General features: G+C 40.4%; 1 protein-coding gene across 5 annotated transcripts in view; it reads left to right on the top strand.

Moving 5' to 3' along the window:
- SYNE1 (spectrin repeat containing nuclear envelope protein 1) overlaps window positions 1–17781 on the top strand; it is a 591877-nt gene extending 574096 nt beyond the window's left edge. For all 5 annotated transcript variants that reach the window (XM_073557690.1, XM_073557686.1, XM_073557687.1 and 2 more), the window contains 3 exons: window positions 594–686; window positions 1459–1517; window positions 16917–17781. In XM_073557690.1, the coding sequence (XP_073413791.1) occupies window positions 594–686; window positions 1459–1517; window positions 16917–17157 (393 nt within the window). In that variant the 3' untranslated portion in view covers window positions 17158–17781. The remainder of the gene's footprint in view (window positions 1–593; window positions 687–1458; window positions 1518–16916) is intronic.
- Window positions 17782–17987: the final 206 nt, after the last annotated feature.

Genomic DNA, 17987 nt, shown 5'->3' with positions numbered 1-17987 from the left:
ACCATATTATGGTTTGGCCATACTTAGATAGCGTAGACTTTAGCTCTATTGTGGGCTTGTCTAGTTAGGGGTTCACAGTGTATAGGCTATTTTATTAGATTTTATTTTTTTTTGGCTTGCTTTCCAATAAACATTATTTATAGGTGACCCCTTTTCTTTCTTTTATTCTTTATTTTTCTTTTGGTATGCTTTAGGTTGATCCCAATTTACTTGGTTTTTTGTCTCTTCCAAATACTCGTTTTCCATCTATTTAGTACAGATAAGAAAAACAAAGTGGGCGGAAAGTGCACTGAACTGTTTGTCCACTTAAAAGGTGCTGTGTTTTGTTGTACTGACAAACTCTATAGTATTTCCTAACTTTAAACATTATATGAAAATAATATTCGCACTACTGAATGAGATTTTTTTTTAAAGGATTTCTCATATATAGAAAAGCTTAACCAATATTTTTTCCCAAAGAGTAGAGAAATATTTAAAGTCGATAGCATGCTATTGTTTTTGCTTTTTAAAGGGAGATATTATAATATTCAATACATTTAATATAAAAAATAACCAAGTTTTTCAGATGTTAATACTGCTTTTTTTACAACTAGGAGTTGTCCTCATGGTCATCTGCAGATGAGTTAGATACTTCCGGATCCCTCAGTCCTGTGTCGGGCAGAAGTACCCCTAGTAGGGAAAGAACGGTAATGCAACCAAAATGTCCATTTAAAAAAGAAAATAAAAATCCATGGATTGCACCAGGCAAAGATTTCACTACAAAACCCAGTAGGAAGGGCAGCAAATACATCTCATATTCCCAAGAACTGTTCACCCTGCAATGTTCAGCAATACCAGATCCCTGCCATTTCCCTTCTGCATGATATAAAGACAAATTATACATCTTTTAACGAAACAGGAATTATTTTGACCTCTCCTTTATAATTCCGCTCAGTTATATTTTAATCAGTTTTTGGTGGTTTGGATTCTCTGGATTTCATTTATACTTTAGTTAAATAACATCTGTCCTTATAAACTATATGATCTTCTTAATTGATTTTCTACATTCATCCTTGTAGGTCCAAGTAATAAATTGTCAAGGAAAACTGGCTTTTCAGATTTTTCACAAAAAAAAACTGAAAAAAGAAATGATTGCAAAAATGATGTTTCGTGACATAGCGACAATTTTAATTATTTTTATTTAATTAATACAACATTTTTAGTAAAATATAATTTATAAATAATAGGGAACTTTCTGTGGAATCCTGTCTTTTATTCCCTTACAATGCATTCCCTTATAGCTTTGGATTCAAAATTGAAAAGCCAGTTTCCTTATCTCCTGGGTATTGGTCACCTCATGTGATTTTATTTTCTTTTGCTGCACTTTTCATTTTGTTGATTTTCTTTTTACCGGTAGCTTGTCTTTTTTTGCCTGGACTGAACATTCTTCTTTCTTTACCCCCTGTTCATTGCAAACAGCCACGGGGCAAATGTAGTGTCTCACAGCCTGGACCCTCTGTCAACAACCCACCTAGCAGGTACCTTATTCTCCTGGTTTCCACATTCTTCTCTAGATCACAGAGGATGATAGAACAAGTTCATCATGCCTGGTAAAGAAAGACAACCCTAGTCCTCGAAAATGTGTTTTCTAACTGGATTGTCACCATTTTATTGGTGTACCAATTTGCTGAGCCTCACAGGACAGCAGGTTACTTAGTGTGGAGCATACTTTTATCATCCTCTATATTTCTAGATCTCACTTTAAGACTCTGTTCCATACGTTTTGGAATCAGTGTCAAAATGGACTGTCCATTTTGTGGGCATTTGCTTCCTTTGTGCTCTTCATTAGTACAGTAGCTTTGGGCCTTAGATTTGGTGACGCTTCTTTTTCCTTATTCTGCTAACCTCACTAATCCCTACTAACACATTTCTCAAACTTTTTGGAAAACTCTCCCACACTTTTGACCTCAAGAGTGCAGACTAGCTGCGATACTGTAGCTTTTGCTTTTCATATTGTTTTAGTCAGTTTCGCATCTTTGCTTAAACAGCTTTTGTATTTTAGTTGCTGTTATTTTGTGTGCTTCAGTCATTTATTCATTTTTTTTTTTTTCATTTTTTGCATTAGTTCATCTTTTTCCCTTACTACAGTCCCTAAACAATTACTTTTGAGTAAAAGAATTAGCAGAAAAAAAACGTAGTTATAAAGATAATGATATCACCCTTAAAATAATTCAGTATTAGTCTACAATGTAAGTCCAGTATACCTGAATATGTAGTGGACTGAAAGTGTTGAACACTTGCCAGTTTCTAAGTAGATCAAAGCCAGACACCATCAAAGACACTATGTTGATAACTTTATCACTTTTGGACATTAATGTTCTAGAAAGATATTCGATTATAAACATCCTATGGTATATGTTGTCGTGGAAAGTGTCTGTTATCTATAGCCACAATTAATAGGAGCTAATTATATCAATGGTTATTACGGCTTAGGAAATTAGTATATATATTTTTAAAAATATTGCAAATAGGACTGTTTTTATTGTATGACTGGTCTTACAAGTGCAGTTTTTGCTGTTGCTTAAGTCATTGTAACAAACCATCCATAACAATATGTAATTATCGAGCAGTTAATTTAACATGATATAGCTGTACAGTTGTAAGGACTTAAATGTTAATGGTCTAGTCATAGTATGTGCAGAGGTTGGAGTAGTGCCTTAGTGGGCCAAGAGCCCCTCTGCCTCACGTAACAATTTAGGTGACCAAGTATAGACTTTGTATCAGCACCCATTATCTCCAAGCTATATTTCTGGTGATAGTCTAAACACGCTAGATCTTATAATGTAACCAAAAATTATTTTGTACAGCTAATTTCACTTTGACATCTTAAAGGGACCGGCAAATCAGAAATGACATCATTTGCCTCTTTGCTCATCATCCCATGCACATGGCATTTCCATTTGACTCAAAATATATCTATATAGCTGCGTTAAAAAAGTTGTCCGGTATTTTACATTGATGGTCTAACCTTAGGGCTCGTGTACGTGATCATATTTTTCGTCCGGATGTGATCCGACAAAATATCGGATTACACTCGGACTAATGTTATTCCATGGGGCTGTGCACATGTCCAATTTTTTTCTTTTGACCAAGGGAAAAAAAATCGCAGCGTGCCTAAGGTGCATCTGATTATCGGATTGCACTCGGCTATGCAAGTCAATGAGTTCGTGGAAAAAATAGGACGGCGTTCAGATAACGTTTGAATACGGTCTGATTTTCATAGACTGACAGAATGGAGAAGATGGAGACATTTTCTTCCCATCTTCTCATCTGAGAGAGTAAGATCACACTATGATCGCACTGTGATCAAACTCTGATCATTGTGTGAGTAGCATAATCGCCCCAATTCTCTCAGATGAGAGAAAATAATACTGTTGTGTGCACCTAGCCTTAAGCTGGAGTCACACATAGCAATCTCGCTAGCGAGATCTCTGCTGAGTCACAACTTTTGTGACGTAACAGCGATCTCACCAGCGAGATCACTGTGTGTGACAACGATCAGTGAGCAGCTCCCCTGCCGGTATCGCTGATCGCTGTAAGAAACCTCTGGACATTTTTTTGGTCGCTGGGCTCCCGCTGGCCAACACGCATCGCTGCGTGTGACAGGCGGGAGACCAGCGATCAGCTGTAAAAAATAGAATTAAAATAAAAAATATTGTTATTCTCACCTTCCAACGTCCCGCGCAGCCTTCCTCTCTCCACGCTCCGGTCCCAGTGATCCTTTGCACGAATGACCGCGAGACTTCGCGCTCCCGCGAGACCATGACGTCTCGCGGTCATTCTCGCAAAGGATTACTGGGACCGGAGCGTGGAGAGAGGATGGCTGCGCGGGACGTCGGAAGGTGAGAATAACAATATTTTTTATTTTAATTCTATTTTTTACAGGGATGGCAAGCGATGCCGGGCGCTCGGCATCGCTGTGCTGATCGCTGGTGAAGCTGTCTGTGTGACAGCTCACCAGCGATCACATAGCAACTTACCAGCGATCCTGACACCTTGATATCGGTGTCGGTACCGCTGGTAAGTCGCTATGTGTGACTCCAGCTTTAGAATAGCATCAGTGTCAGATTGGTGGTCGTGCGACACCTGGCACACCAGCTGATCAGTTGTTCTTGGTCTCGGCGGAAACGAGATGTGCTTAATTGCCGGAATGGCACAGCACAGCTCTGTCAACTGTATAGTGGCCACAACAGGGTACTGCACATCCACTCCTAATCACATTAATAGACATGGATCTTCAGTACCCCGCTGTTGCCTTTATACAGCTGATGGAGCTGTGTAATTTTGCTCCACAGTTGAGTGCATTTGGCTGCCGATCTAAGGATAGACCACCAATATAAAGTACTGGATAACCCCTCTAAGTGATCGTATGCCCAGTTTAGAAAGGTACTGCCATCTTAAGACTATTCTCTGACATTGATGGTTACATTTAGAACATTGATCGAAATTGTCTATATAGTTGTAGCCTTGGTAAATATTTTTGCCGATCTCCTGTATCTCCGCATGTCAGAGCACTTCGTAATTTGTAAATAGACTTCAACTTTCACCAATGATTATCAGCTTATAATAAAAGATAAAGGAAACAGAATAAACATGCTGATTGAGTACAGTTAATTTGTGCTACGTCTCAGCATGGATCTATAGAGAATGGAGGGTAACCAGCAGGATCACTGACAAGCTGATAAGCATGTGTGATTTAATCCAGTGTGTTAATAAAAGCATTGAGCTATCATCGCCTTTGCAGCTCACATCTTGCATTGCCAAACATCTGGCCCAGTGTGTGTCCTAACAGCTTTGCAGCTTTCAGCAAGGTTCACTTCCTAATAACCGCCCAGCAGCACTCTTCCTCTCCACCGGCACTTTTGATTAACACATCTTTTTGCAGTACAGCACAATATTCAATTTGTCATTCAGGCAAGCATGGAATAAAAACGAGTTGCGATTGAATGGATCGCTTAATCAAAAGCACAAGTCAGACAGGTTGTGTTTGATGTCAGTTGCAGTAGTAACTGATAACACAGAACAGGCTGTCACTGTGTTCCTTATTATTTTTAATGCTTCTGATCAGAGTACTTTGTGTTTGATCTTGCACTGGATCAGTAAACATTGATAGACTTAAGTTTGAGGCCAGACAAAATAAAGAGGTTTTACAGGATTTTTAATGACTATGAAACATTTTTATAAAGACTGTGTGTATTGTTTGTGCCTTGTCTGCAATAACATTTAATAATGTGGGTACTAGGGTGTTTCTATCGTTAGAGTGACTAATCATAAGTGCCATCTTTTTTTCTTTACAGTTCAGTTGTTTAGAGACCTGTCGTGCCAAAGCAGTACTCCAGTATGAAATTTAAGGCGGTCATACATATTAGACTAAGGAAGATCAGCTAAAATTGCTGCTTTTAGCTGGATTGGCCAGCTGTCTAATATCTATCTGTTCCTCTGTTGGTATTCTTCAGGAAAAAAATAATTGGGCATTTTGAATTTAATCATGCCCAATTCTTTGATTTCAGGGGAGAGCCACCAGAAGTGCAGTGGCTACTTCCCTCTTCCTGTTCAGAACACTGCTTTGGTTCTAGGGGAGAATATGGTACTGTCTGTTGGCAGCATACGGTGGTGTAGAGGTTTGCAGCTCCGTGATATGGAACCAAAGGAACTTTGTGTGCTACCATCATGGTGTAGATCACACAGATTTACCATGAAAATGAAAGCTATGGTTAGTTCACATGCACAATTTGTTCAGCATTCTTAAATGCATGTGAAAAACAATCCATGAATATCAAATCATTTTTAGACCTTTTTATACTTTACATTATTTTATAATGCTTTTTATTTTAGTGTACTGCATAAATCCAAAAATTGACAACAAAGCGCTACAATAATTTCCTGTAGACTTTATAGTAACTTCTGGCTGCACAAGATAAAAAGATAATAGAAATGTCAACGAAGTCTCCTCAAAAATGTCTGGATGCACCCTAAAGGGAATCTGTCATTAAAAATCCTGTTAAATAGGAACAAGTGATTTTTTTTTTTTAATTCATCCTCTCACTAGTCCCCCAGTATATTCACATAATATTGCCATATTTAGTATTTCCTTTCTATCTGAAAATGCACGCACGATATACTTCAGTTTGGTCATGTGAGCTCATGGTGACTCCTTGGGCATCACATGTCTTTTATATTCTCTGAAGGGGGTTAGCATCTCAGTCTATAGAATTTTGTATATGATGCAGATGAATAGTATCATAGAATTTGGGTTAAAAGAAGACTGTTATTGAATGGGTCACCGAGGTGGAAAAAACAAAACAAGCTAATTCACAGAAAACCAGAGAGGTTGGTAACTATGCAGATTGCAGATCCCTGATCCTAACCACACACCTAGCAGCAGCCGTGGAGTGTTCCTACGATGAACCTAGACGCTTCGTCACAGCCGGAGGACTAAATAAGCCTAAAGCAAGAAAAGGGTAAAACTAACTGCCCAAGAGCAGACCCCAAAGGAAAGACAGCCCCCACACATGTATTGACGGTGAAACAAGAGGAAAACACAAACACAGGCAGAAAAATAGGCTGAGCAAACGATGGGGCGCAAACTAACTAGAAAGGTAGGAAAGGAAAGACACCGTCTGCAATCTGCCAAAAACCCTACAAAAATAATGTCCAACACTTCTGATAACAAAATTAACCCTGAAGTCACTAGACTTCTCCCACTATATCAGCACTCTGAAATATTCTGAGACAGAGCAAAAAGAGGCCAATTTAATAAGGGACAAAAAGCAAATTGGCAAATACAGATAAATAAGAGTGGAAATTCAGCACAGCCCCAGCCGGGGCTGGCTGACCACAAAAAACTGAATAGACCAACAAAATCAAGTGTGAACATTAGCAGAAAAACTTAGCTTGAGCTGACTGGAAAAGAGCTGAGAACCAAGACCTGACAAGCCAGAAGGAATCACCAGAACCAGAATAGGGCGTCGGCTGTCTTAAATCCAGTCTGAGATTCCTGAGGTCCAATCGTCATCCTCCTTATCAGGTGGCAGATCTTCACTGATTAAATCAGCCTCACTACCTCCTGTTACCACCAGAGGGAGCCTGGAAGGAGAACTCACAACTGGTAGACCAGAAAATGAACTCACAACAGAAGACATTAGTCCATCGAGTTCTCTAAGCTTACATTTTAATTTAGGAAACGTCAACAACCCCATGAGAAAACAGGAATGATTTTTGGACTTGTTCGCGCTGATGTTTAATGAAGTCGCCAATTTCAGAAAAATAACTAGACATATGGTTTTAGTCAAAGTGTTTTGAAGTATAATACACTTCTTCCTCACAGCCCTATGATTTTTCCTGTGGAAGAAGTGTATTATACTTCGAAACGCGTTGAATAAAACCATATATCTGATTAATTTTCTGCATTTGGCGTCAATAAGCAGCAGCGCAAACAAGTCCACAAATCGTTCCTGGTTTCTATTGCAAGTGGTTTGATGACCCGTGGATGCACAGTAGCTGAATAAAATTGTAAAATGCACAATTCTATGGATCAGGTGAGCAAAATCTGCTATTCTTAATTCTGAATGTTTATTGGATAAGACCCTATTGCGCTATTTTTTATCCAGCCCAACTACTTCAAAAACCCTAGGAGGCAGATGATAATTGCCCCATGTTAGGGGAAAAAATCCTTCCCAACTCCACATACGGCAATCAGACTAGTTCTCTGAATCAGTGTTCCATCACCGAATCTAGTACCCACAACCTGTAATGTTATCTTCAGCATAAAAGGCATCCAGGCCCTTCTAGAACTTTTTTAGTGAATGAATTGTTAAAACATGTTATGGCAGAGAGTTCCATCGTCTCACTGCTCGTACAGTAAAGAATTTGTGTTCCTGTATGGTCAGCCACAAGCATTTTTTTAACAGATCTAATTGTGGAACCTATTATTATTCCAAGAGCTATTCATTAGAATGTTCTTTGTTCTTGGGTCAGCCCTTGTTAAGGCCTACAGTTTCCAGGTACAGTTTTTAACCCTTTTTGCATGGAAAGTTTTCCACAGAATGAGGGACAGAAGCTCATATCAAAAAGATTAATGAAGATGACTAAACTGTGATTGCCTACATTACTATGTGAAAGGCATTGTACAGACTTCCTTACTGTATACTTATATATGAACTTCTTTAGGAGTATATAGAGGAGAGGATAGCCACAGGTTTCTCATTGCAGATAGATATGGCAGTAACGCTAGCTGGTCATGTGATGTTGTACTGATGCATCATGGGATTTTTTAGCAGCGCCTAGTTCAGTGCAGGTCGAATTCTAAGTTTAAAGACAGATTCTGAAGTGAAGCAAAGAGGAGACTGAGCTTCATAGAAGTAAGTGCATCGTGTATAAGAAAAAGTGGGGCTGCAGGGATGGAAAAAATAAATTGCTGGACCACTTCTTTAATTTTGTATCAAAAGGCGTCACCTGAACTCCCTCTACAGAAATCCTGTTCAGCAAATTCCAGGAGCAGAATCATGTGGTCGCAAATTTAGGCCCTATTCACACAATAGTATTTCTTGTTTTAAAAATGGACAATTACATTGACCCATAGAATTTAATGGAGCTAATTACAGATTATTTAACAGATCTCTGTGCCTACAAGTTAAAAATGAGTTCATGTCCCGTTCTGATCCAGTTTGTTGATCTGACTTGGCCATAAAGCCTATAGACACTCATACAGCTTAGACTAGTGTCGACATGTTTCATTTCGGACAGCCGATCACATTGTTCTCCCAGATATGTGCCACGAGCCAACATGTCCGCCAGCAGCTTTCTTATAGAGGATATAGGAGTGCTCAGCCAAACAAGCGCTTGTGTGTATTGGAGAGTAGAGATGAGCAAATTTGTTCGGATTTTGTCTCTGAATCTGATTTTGACATATTCAAACAATATTCGTGCCGAATGTATGTCTTATGTTCGGATCCGAACATATTCGGTAATTTCTACTCCCATTGACTCTAATGACGTTCGGCTGTGTTCGACGAATATTGCAAAAACAATATTCGATTTTGATTGTATTTGGAATCGAATACAAACAAATTTGCTCATCTCTATTGGAGAGTCTGCTGAGATGGTTGTCATTCGACCAGTCGGCCACAGCATCATTTGTCCGGCAGCCATTGTGTATGGCTTGCTTAAGAGCTTCAGGGAAGCCATCCAATTTGAAAGGATCAATTTTTGTGTGAACAGAAAAAGAACTTACAGCTTTAACAACACACCATCTTGATAACTGGTCACTGAAGACTGTCTTAGGCTTGGTTCACATTAGCATTTCTGTGCGTAGCATATGCCTGCGTACTCCTTTCCCAAGATCCGCATGTGTCTTGCGTACTATATTTAACATTGTGTATGCAAGGACATGAGTTGGCATCAGTTTGTATGCGGATGCGTCCCCGTGCATTGTTTCGTGGTGAACACCGAAAGCAACATGTTGCATTTTTTGAGCCGTCAAATATGCGCAGGCATGTACATGCGGATGAGCGTGTCAAAACAATGCATTACTGTCTATGGGAACACATTGGTACGCACGGACATGCACATGGATACGTTCGATGCGCATGCGTACTTTATACTGAGCATGTCCAGAAACTGATTTCAGCCCCTCCAAAATCCCAGATGTATAAAAGGGGGTGTGGATCTTAATCTTAATCAAGATTAAGATTCACTCTCTCCACGCTAAGATCCATCTTGCAGCTGGATACAGCAGCAAAAGAAGAGGAATTCATCTGTGCAGTGTGTCTATACAGTTGTGGCCAAAAGTATTAACACCCCTGCAATTCTGTCAGATAATACTCAGTTTCTTCCTGAAAATGATTGCAAACACAAATTCTTTGGTATTATTATCTTCATTTAATTTGTCTTAAATGAAAAAACACAAAAGAGAATGAAGCAAAAAGCAAAACATTGATCATTTCACACATAACTCCAAAAATGGGCCAGACAAAAGTATTGGTACCCTCAGCCTAATACTTGGTTGCACAACCTTTAGCCAAAATAACTGCGACCAACCGCTTCCAGTAACCATCAATGAGTTTCTTACAATGCTCTGCTGGAATTTTAGACCATTCTTCTTTGGCAAACTGCTCCAGGTCCCTGATATTAGAAGGGTGCCTTCTCCAAACTGCCATTTTTAGATCTCTCCACAGGTGTTCTATGGGATTCAGGTCTGGACTCATTGCTGGCCACCTTAGAAGTCTTCAGTGCTTTCTCTCAAACCATTTTCTAGTGCTTTTTAAAGTGTGTTTTGGGTCATTGTCCTGCTGGAAGACCCATGACCTCTGAGGGAGACCCAGCTTTCTCACACTGGGCCCTACATTATGCTGCAAAATTTGTTGGTAGTCTTCAGACTTCATAATGCCATGCACACGGTCAAGCAGTCCAGTGCCAGAGGCAGCAAAGCAACCCCAAAACATCAGGGAACCTCCGCCATGTTTGACTGTAGGGACCGTGTTCTTTTCTTTGCCTCTTATTTTCTCCTGTAAACTCTATGTTGATGCCTTTGCCCACAAATCTCTACTTTTGTCTCATCTGACCAGAGAACATTCTTCCAAAACGTTTTAGGCTTTTTCAGGTAAGTTTTGGCAAACTCCAGCCTGGCTTTTTTATGTCTCAGGGTAAGAAGTGGGGTCTTCCTGGGTCTCCTACCATACAGTCCCTTTTCATTCAGATGCCGACGGATAGTACGGGTTGCCACTGTTGTACCCTTGGACTGCAGGGCAGCATGAACTTGTTTGGATGTTAGTCGAGGTTCTTTATCCAACATCCGCACAATCTTGCGTTGAAATCTCTTGTCAATTTTTCTTTTCCGGGAGGTTAGCCACAGTGCCATGGGCTTTAAACTTCTTGATGACACTGCGCACGGCATCTGCACCGTCGCAGCTACAGCCACAAAATTTGGCACAGTCACACGTCTGGACCCAAGAGTGTCTTAGGCTATATTGTGAGGCAAAATTTTAACCCCGCGCGTTCCAGTTCACCAAACAATTTTGCCCCTATCTACATAATGGGGAAAAAGTGTGTGTATCAAGCCCCGCCCCTCATTATGATGTCATAATGGTTGCCATGGTGACGCTGATATCATCATAGGTTGCAAGCCCCGCAGCTCACTATGATGTCATAATGGTTGACTATGGGATGGAGGATGTGTGATGGATATATGGGCACTGGACTATGGGATGGAGGATATGTATGACGGGTATATGGGCACGGGACTATGGAATGAAGGATGTGTGATGGATATATGGGCACTGGACTATGGGATGGAGGATATGTATGACGGGTATATGGGCACGGGACTATGGAATGGAGGATGTGTGATGGATATATGGGCACTGGACTATGGGATGGAGGATATGTATGACGTGTATATGGGCATGGGACTATGGGATGGAGGATCTGTGATGGGTATATGGGCATGGGACTATGGTATGGAGGATGTGTGATGGGTATATGGGCACTCGACTATGGGATGGAGGATATGTATGATGGGTAAATGGGCACGGGCCTATGGGATCGTGGATATGCATGATGGGTGTATGGGCACGGGACTATGGGATGGAGGATGTTTGGGTATATGGGCATGGGATGGAGAATATGTATGATGGGTATATGGGCATGGGACTATGGGATGGCGGATATATATGATGGGTATATGGGCACGGGACTGTGGGATGAAGGATATGTATGATGGGTATATGGGCATGGGACTATGGGATGGAGGATATGTATGACGGGTATATGGGCACGGGACTATGGGATGGCGGATATGTATGATGGGTATATGGGCACGGGACTATGGGATGGCGGATATGTATGACTTGTATATGGGCATGGGACTATGGGATGGAGGATCTGTGATGGGTGTATGGGCATGGGACTATGGGATGGAGGATGTGTGATGGGTATATGGGCACTCGACTATGGGATGGAGGATATGTATGATGGGTAAATGGGCACGGGCCTATGGGATCGTGGATATGTATGATGGGTGTATGGGCACGGGACTATGGGATGGAGGATGTTTGGGTATATGGGCATGGGACTATGGGATGGAGAATATGTATGATGGGTATATGGGCATGGGACTATGGGATGGCGGATATATATGATGGGTATATGGGCACGGGACTGTGGGATGAAGGATATGTATGATGGGTATATGGGCATGGAAATATGGGATGGAGGATGTGTAATGGCTGGGTATATGGGCATGGGACTATGGGATGGAGGATGTGTGATGGGTATATGGGCACTCGACTATGGGATGGAGGATATGTATGATGGGTATATGCACGGGCCTATGGGATCGTGGATATGTATGATGGGTATATGGGCACGGGACTATGGGATGGAGGATAATTATAATTTGCTATAACTAACCACAGTTAGTTACTATGCCCGGGCAGCGCCGGGCTCTTCAGCTAGTAGATATATATACGTCAGCGACACACATATACGAGTATGTCTTTATATTTCATAGAGAGATACATAGCAGAATAGCCGATAATTCATTTGTCGGCTTTTGTAAAATCATTGTAGAACCCAACAGGATATGAGACATGGTTTACATACAGTAAACCATTGCATATTCGTTAGATTTATATATGTCCCTCACTAATAATGCTAGTAGTGTGTGTGTGTTTGTAAAATTTTGGAGCTGTAGGTGTTAAATTAAAGGATTAATTCACGGAAAAAACTTGTGTGGACTCCCACACCATTTTCTCCGCCAGAGAGGGAAAGCCAGTGACTGAGGGCAGAAATTAATAGCCTAGACAGAGACCATTGTTTTTGCCCCCCCCGGCTAAAAAAAATCTGCCCCCAGCCACCCCAGAAAATGTGCATCTGTAATGTGCGCCAATTCTGGCACTTACCCTCTTTCTTCCCATTGCCCTGTAGCGAGCGGCATATGGGGTAATAAGGGGTTAATGTCAACTTGCTATTGTAAGGTCACATTAAGCCTGGTTAATAATCGAGAGGTGTCAGTAAGACACCTATCCATTATTAATTCACTAGTCTGAAAGGGTTAAAAAACCAAACAGACATTAAGACTAAAGGCTTTTAATGAATAAAATAAACACACATTTTTCCATCTTTATTTAACTCCCAATCCAATCGAAGCCATCGTTCTCCTGTAAAAAATCCAAAATAAAAAAGCAACAATATCCCATACCTGTCCGCCATACAGTCAAGTCCCATGCTGCAATCCATCTCAAGGGGTTAAATAGTTAAATAGTTTACAACTGGGAACGGCCCTGCTGTAAACCACGGAGGAATGAAGGAAAAGCTGCCTGCGCAGCCTCCCCGCCTGAACAGAGATGAACTGATTAGCGTGGGAAAGTTTCCCACACTGTCAGATCACCACGGGTGAGGCGGGCAGTCTGCGCAGCCTCAGTAACTAGCGCTGATGTCACATGTAAAACCTCATGTTAAAATCACATTGCATATGGATTGCATACGCCTGTCATACGGATGTTCCGTGAAAAAAATTGCACAAAAATTGCATGACACTCGCATAGCAATCGTCCGTTTTTTTGGTTCAGAAATTGGACCGTGATTTTTCTCGTAAATGGGTATGAGCCCTATGTGTCAAATTACACTTTTTGTGTCCCAATACTCTGATTTATGTGTAACCTTAGTTAGAGCTGTACATTGGTGTGTGAAAATGCCCTTAATTAAGTTATCAAATGACTCAACTCTAAACTGGATTTGCATCAAAGGACAAAGGGCTTTTTAACACCACAGCGATTCACATACAGGCTCCTGTATAAGGCCTTAGGGTACCGTTACACTTAGCGATGCACCAGCGATCCCGACAATGATATGGATCGCTGGTGCATCGCTAAGTGGTCGCTAGTGAGCTGCCACACAGGCAGATCTCACCAGCGACATCGCTGGGGTTGGGGGTCGCTACTTGCCTGTCAGACGAGGCGATCCTGACATCCTCCCGCCCGCGTCCACGCGTCGCTCGTCGGCGCCACAGGAAGCCCAGCAGGAAGTTGTTGACGAGAAACGGTCCAGGACCTTCTCGCGCGATCAGCGATAATCAGCGGGGGAGTCGGTCGGAGGTAAGTATCACATGTAGCAATATCGCTAGCAATATCGCTGCTACGTCACAAAATCGGTGACTGTACAGCGATATTGCTAGCGATTTCGCAGTGTGTAATGGGGGCTTTAGTCACATGTGTCCATTTTGCGTCCAGAAAATAATGGACCATCTAGGTGATAGATAACTTGTATGGATAAAAAGTGGACTAAGAACTAGTCCATAAGATACAGACAGCACGTAGATAACATTGCCTTCAATGGGCGATTTCTGAGTAAGACTCGTCTCCTCCTTCATTATGTGGACCATCGGGTCACAAAAAAGAATGGCATGTGAATAACCATGCAGAATAGTCCTTTTTGATACATTTGCCAAAAATAAATGTAGATGGAGAAACTTTTTATTCCCCAGGGGTGGAATGTGTTATGAGAATGAATGGTCACATTATATCTGTAGTGACATGACTGAACACATAGGTCAAAGCTTGTGTATGCTTAGATGCAAATTGTTTTTGAGTCTATTTAAGTCTGTTTCTATGCAGATTTATGAAAAACTGAATCCAAGTTTGCTAATAGAGCTTTCTCCAGTCTTTTATTACCGCAGACGCATGTAGGCAGCAGTTAACCCATTGGAAATATGGGCTTTTCTAACATCTCTCTTTGTAAATGATTGCTGCTTTTTTTATTACAGATATAGAGTGAACAAGAAATCTGTGCACCATCAATTACTGCTTTGTAAAAGTACAAATTGTTTTTTTTTATATAACACAGTTCAACCTGCCGTTAAATTGACTACGTAATAAAAGGAATAGAAGAAAACAAACTGTACAAATAAGTCTGGTTTCCATATGGGCTGATTGCTGTGATTGTCTTCACAGTAATATTAATATTTAAAGGGGGTGCCATAAGTTTTGAAGTTATCCCCTTACTATGGAATAGGGCCTAATGTTCTGATCACTGGTGGTACCACCACTCTGACCCCCCTATATTGAGAACCAGGACACTGAAGGACCCAGTGTGAATGGAACAGGGGTCGGTCATGAGCACATTTGTTCCATTCATTCTTAATGGGACTGTCAGAGGTAGTCGAGCACAGCATTCAGCTGTGCTTCTTTAAATATGAATGAAGCAGTAGTGCGTATGATCGACCGCCACTGCATTCACAAAGAGCTCTTCAGAGCCCTGGTTCTCAGGATTGGTGAGGGTTCTAGCGGATCAGGAAGTTATTCTTTTTTTTTTCATGGATAGGAGGTAACTTCAGAACTTGAGACAACTCCTATACTGGGATTGTAACAAAATAAAACATTATATGTAATATAAAGATGATAGATATGTGATATATGTGGAGTCCACACTGCCATTCCAAACAACTCTACCGAAAAGGTCAACTGAGACCTCTAACAGCAATCACACCACCACAAATCTAACATGAAAGGACTATTTGAGTGAGATGATGGTATGACCAATCCACATGGCTGCATTTGGTTATTTCAGGCCCACAGAGAATGGTGGTCAAAAATGTGCACTGTGACTCTATTCTAGCAATTGGTGGTGATTTCAGTGGGTGGACACATCAACATATCTAGGAGTTATCACCTTTCAAAAGAATAAGTGTGAATTTCTTACCAAAGTACCCCCCTAAACACTAAGTAGATAGACGATAAATGTTTTGCGCTGGCATGCCTTTTTAATATAAATATATTGTCAATTTCTGTAATTCTGACTTTATATATAGGCCCATATAACACATTATAATTCAATTACGGTAGCTCTCAAGTAGAAAAAAGTAGCATTTTTTGTACCACTGGTTGGAGAAAGCAAGCTGACCCTTTAACAAAGCTTACAACATACCTAGAACCACAATCAATATAACTGGGCCTGGTGACATAAATAATGTATATATATTTACCGACAATGTAACAGACCATAGACCAAATAAACAATTTGAAAAAGTTTTATTGAAAAAATATATAATATGTATAAAAGTCATATACTATAAAAATGAGGCAGCAAACAGTGAGGTTGAAGGTGGGGACAACTGAGCACTTTAATATGTATCCCCCACAGTCCCAATGAATATATCATATATAAGGAATGTGCTAGCATGACGCTGGATGATAAGATTAGCAGTGATATTTAGCCCTGGCATTTGAAATCAAATAGGCCCATGCTGTCCTGGTCCCCAAGCACCAGATGGGATATATTACTAATATTACCCTGTTTGGAGGCAAATCAAGATTTACTACAAGACCAATATTTCTCATGAGATCACCGATTCTGTTAACAAAGTAGCAGACAAGGCAGCCCACGACCAGACAGGCCCCTCTGGCATTTGCTAGGATTGCCAGATGGGCAGTCCGGCCCTGCCTGTGGGGGAGATAGCAAGGGACCCACCACTTCCATGAGTCCCCAGGCTGTCTCCCCCACAGCTGTTTACCATGTGGGGAAGAGAGATAATTTGTTTTGACTTTTATGTCCTTGAAAGGTAGTGGCATCTGTTATACGGTGTACTACATTATTACGTTTAGTCTATGGCTATTGATTCAGTGCAAGATTAAAACTGTACACAAAGCAAGATTTTTTTTATTGATGATATACCGTATAATATTGTATTGGAAAAGTATGCAAAAGTTTGGAAATTATGTTAAAAATACATATTTTGAGCTAGTTACCAGAGTATGACTGGTTGTCTGCTGGCCAGGCTATTTAGGCAGTAATGTTCTAGATCTGTCATATGTGCTTTAGTTTATTCAGGTGTGGTTGAATAACTTATGCTTTGCACTCATTGTTTTACCTTTGTTCATTAGGTCCAAAGACGATGGCTCAGGTTCCTGCCATTCTGATGCCAATGTGGTTCACGGACAGCAGTCATTCTTTCTACGGGTTTTACGGGCCGCCTTGCCACTTCAACTTCTTCTGCTGCTTTTAATTGGTCTTGCTTGTCTTGTACCAATGACTGAAGAAGACTACAGTTGTACTTTGTCCAATAATTTTGCACGGTCTTTCCACCCGATGCTCAGATATACCAATGGGCCACCACCTATATGAACATCCTGTTTAATGGAAATCACTGTGGAATATATATGAGCTGTTGCCACCTTTTAATTGCACTTATCTTGGCAGCTTTACTTCCCTGAATTACCTTTGAGCATAAATCCAATACTGTATTGGTCACAGGATACTGTGTTCCAGTAACTTGTTACATTACAAAGGTGACATCAGTATTGACACAGAAGACGATACATGAACGACATCTCTAATATAACTGTAAAATTCAGTTCTGTAATTCCTACTCTGAGCATTATCAGTATTGGATAAAATGTCTCTAATTATGAAGCTATTTTAGATGCTTGTAATATACAATTTTAAATAGCTTATATGGCAAATATTTTTTTACTTTTCCCTGTTGCATTTTTGGTTTATGGGCTTTCTGTGTGTTGGTGTGTTAAGGGAAGCATGAAATCACTGTAAAGCTCTAGTTAAAGTATGAAGGATGTACAAATGAATAGTACTTTTTGGACTAATAAACTGGATGTAAGAAATAAAATCATGATTTCAGAATAATCTATGAACTGTTAAGAGATTAGAAAATATTATTTATGTATGTACAGTTTGCTAAGCCAAGTTCTGTTTGTATTGATTTCTTGCAATTATAGATATTGTAAAATATAATGGTGTCTGTGTTTTGCTTTTTATTATACTTTGGCAACACTATTGACTTGCTGTGGCTATATAACCAAATCCAAACTGAACATACAATGTAATAATAATAATAATCTTTATATAGCGCCAACATATTCCGCAGCGCTTTACAGTTTAACAGTTTCAAAACACAAGTCATAAGTAACAACGTTAACAATACAATAATTAAAGCAAAA

The sequence above is a fragment of the Dendrobates tinctorius genome, unplaced genomic scaffold, assembly GCF_039654945.1.
Source record: "Dendrobates tinctorius isolate UK_male_01 unplaced genomic scaffold, ASM3965494v1 ptg000250l, whole genome shotgun sequence".
NCBI classification, from domain to species: domain Eukaryota; kingdom Metazoa; phylum Chordata; class Amphibia; order Anura; family Dendrobatidae; genus Dendrobates; species Dendrobates tinctorius.
The sequence above is the reverse complement of the archived record's forward strand: the minus strand, read 5'-3'. Positions and strand labels throughout refer to the sequence as shown.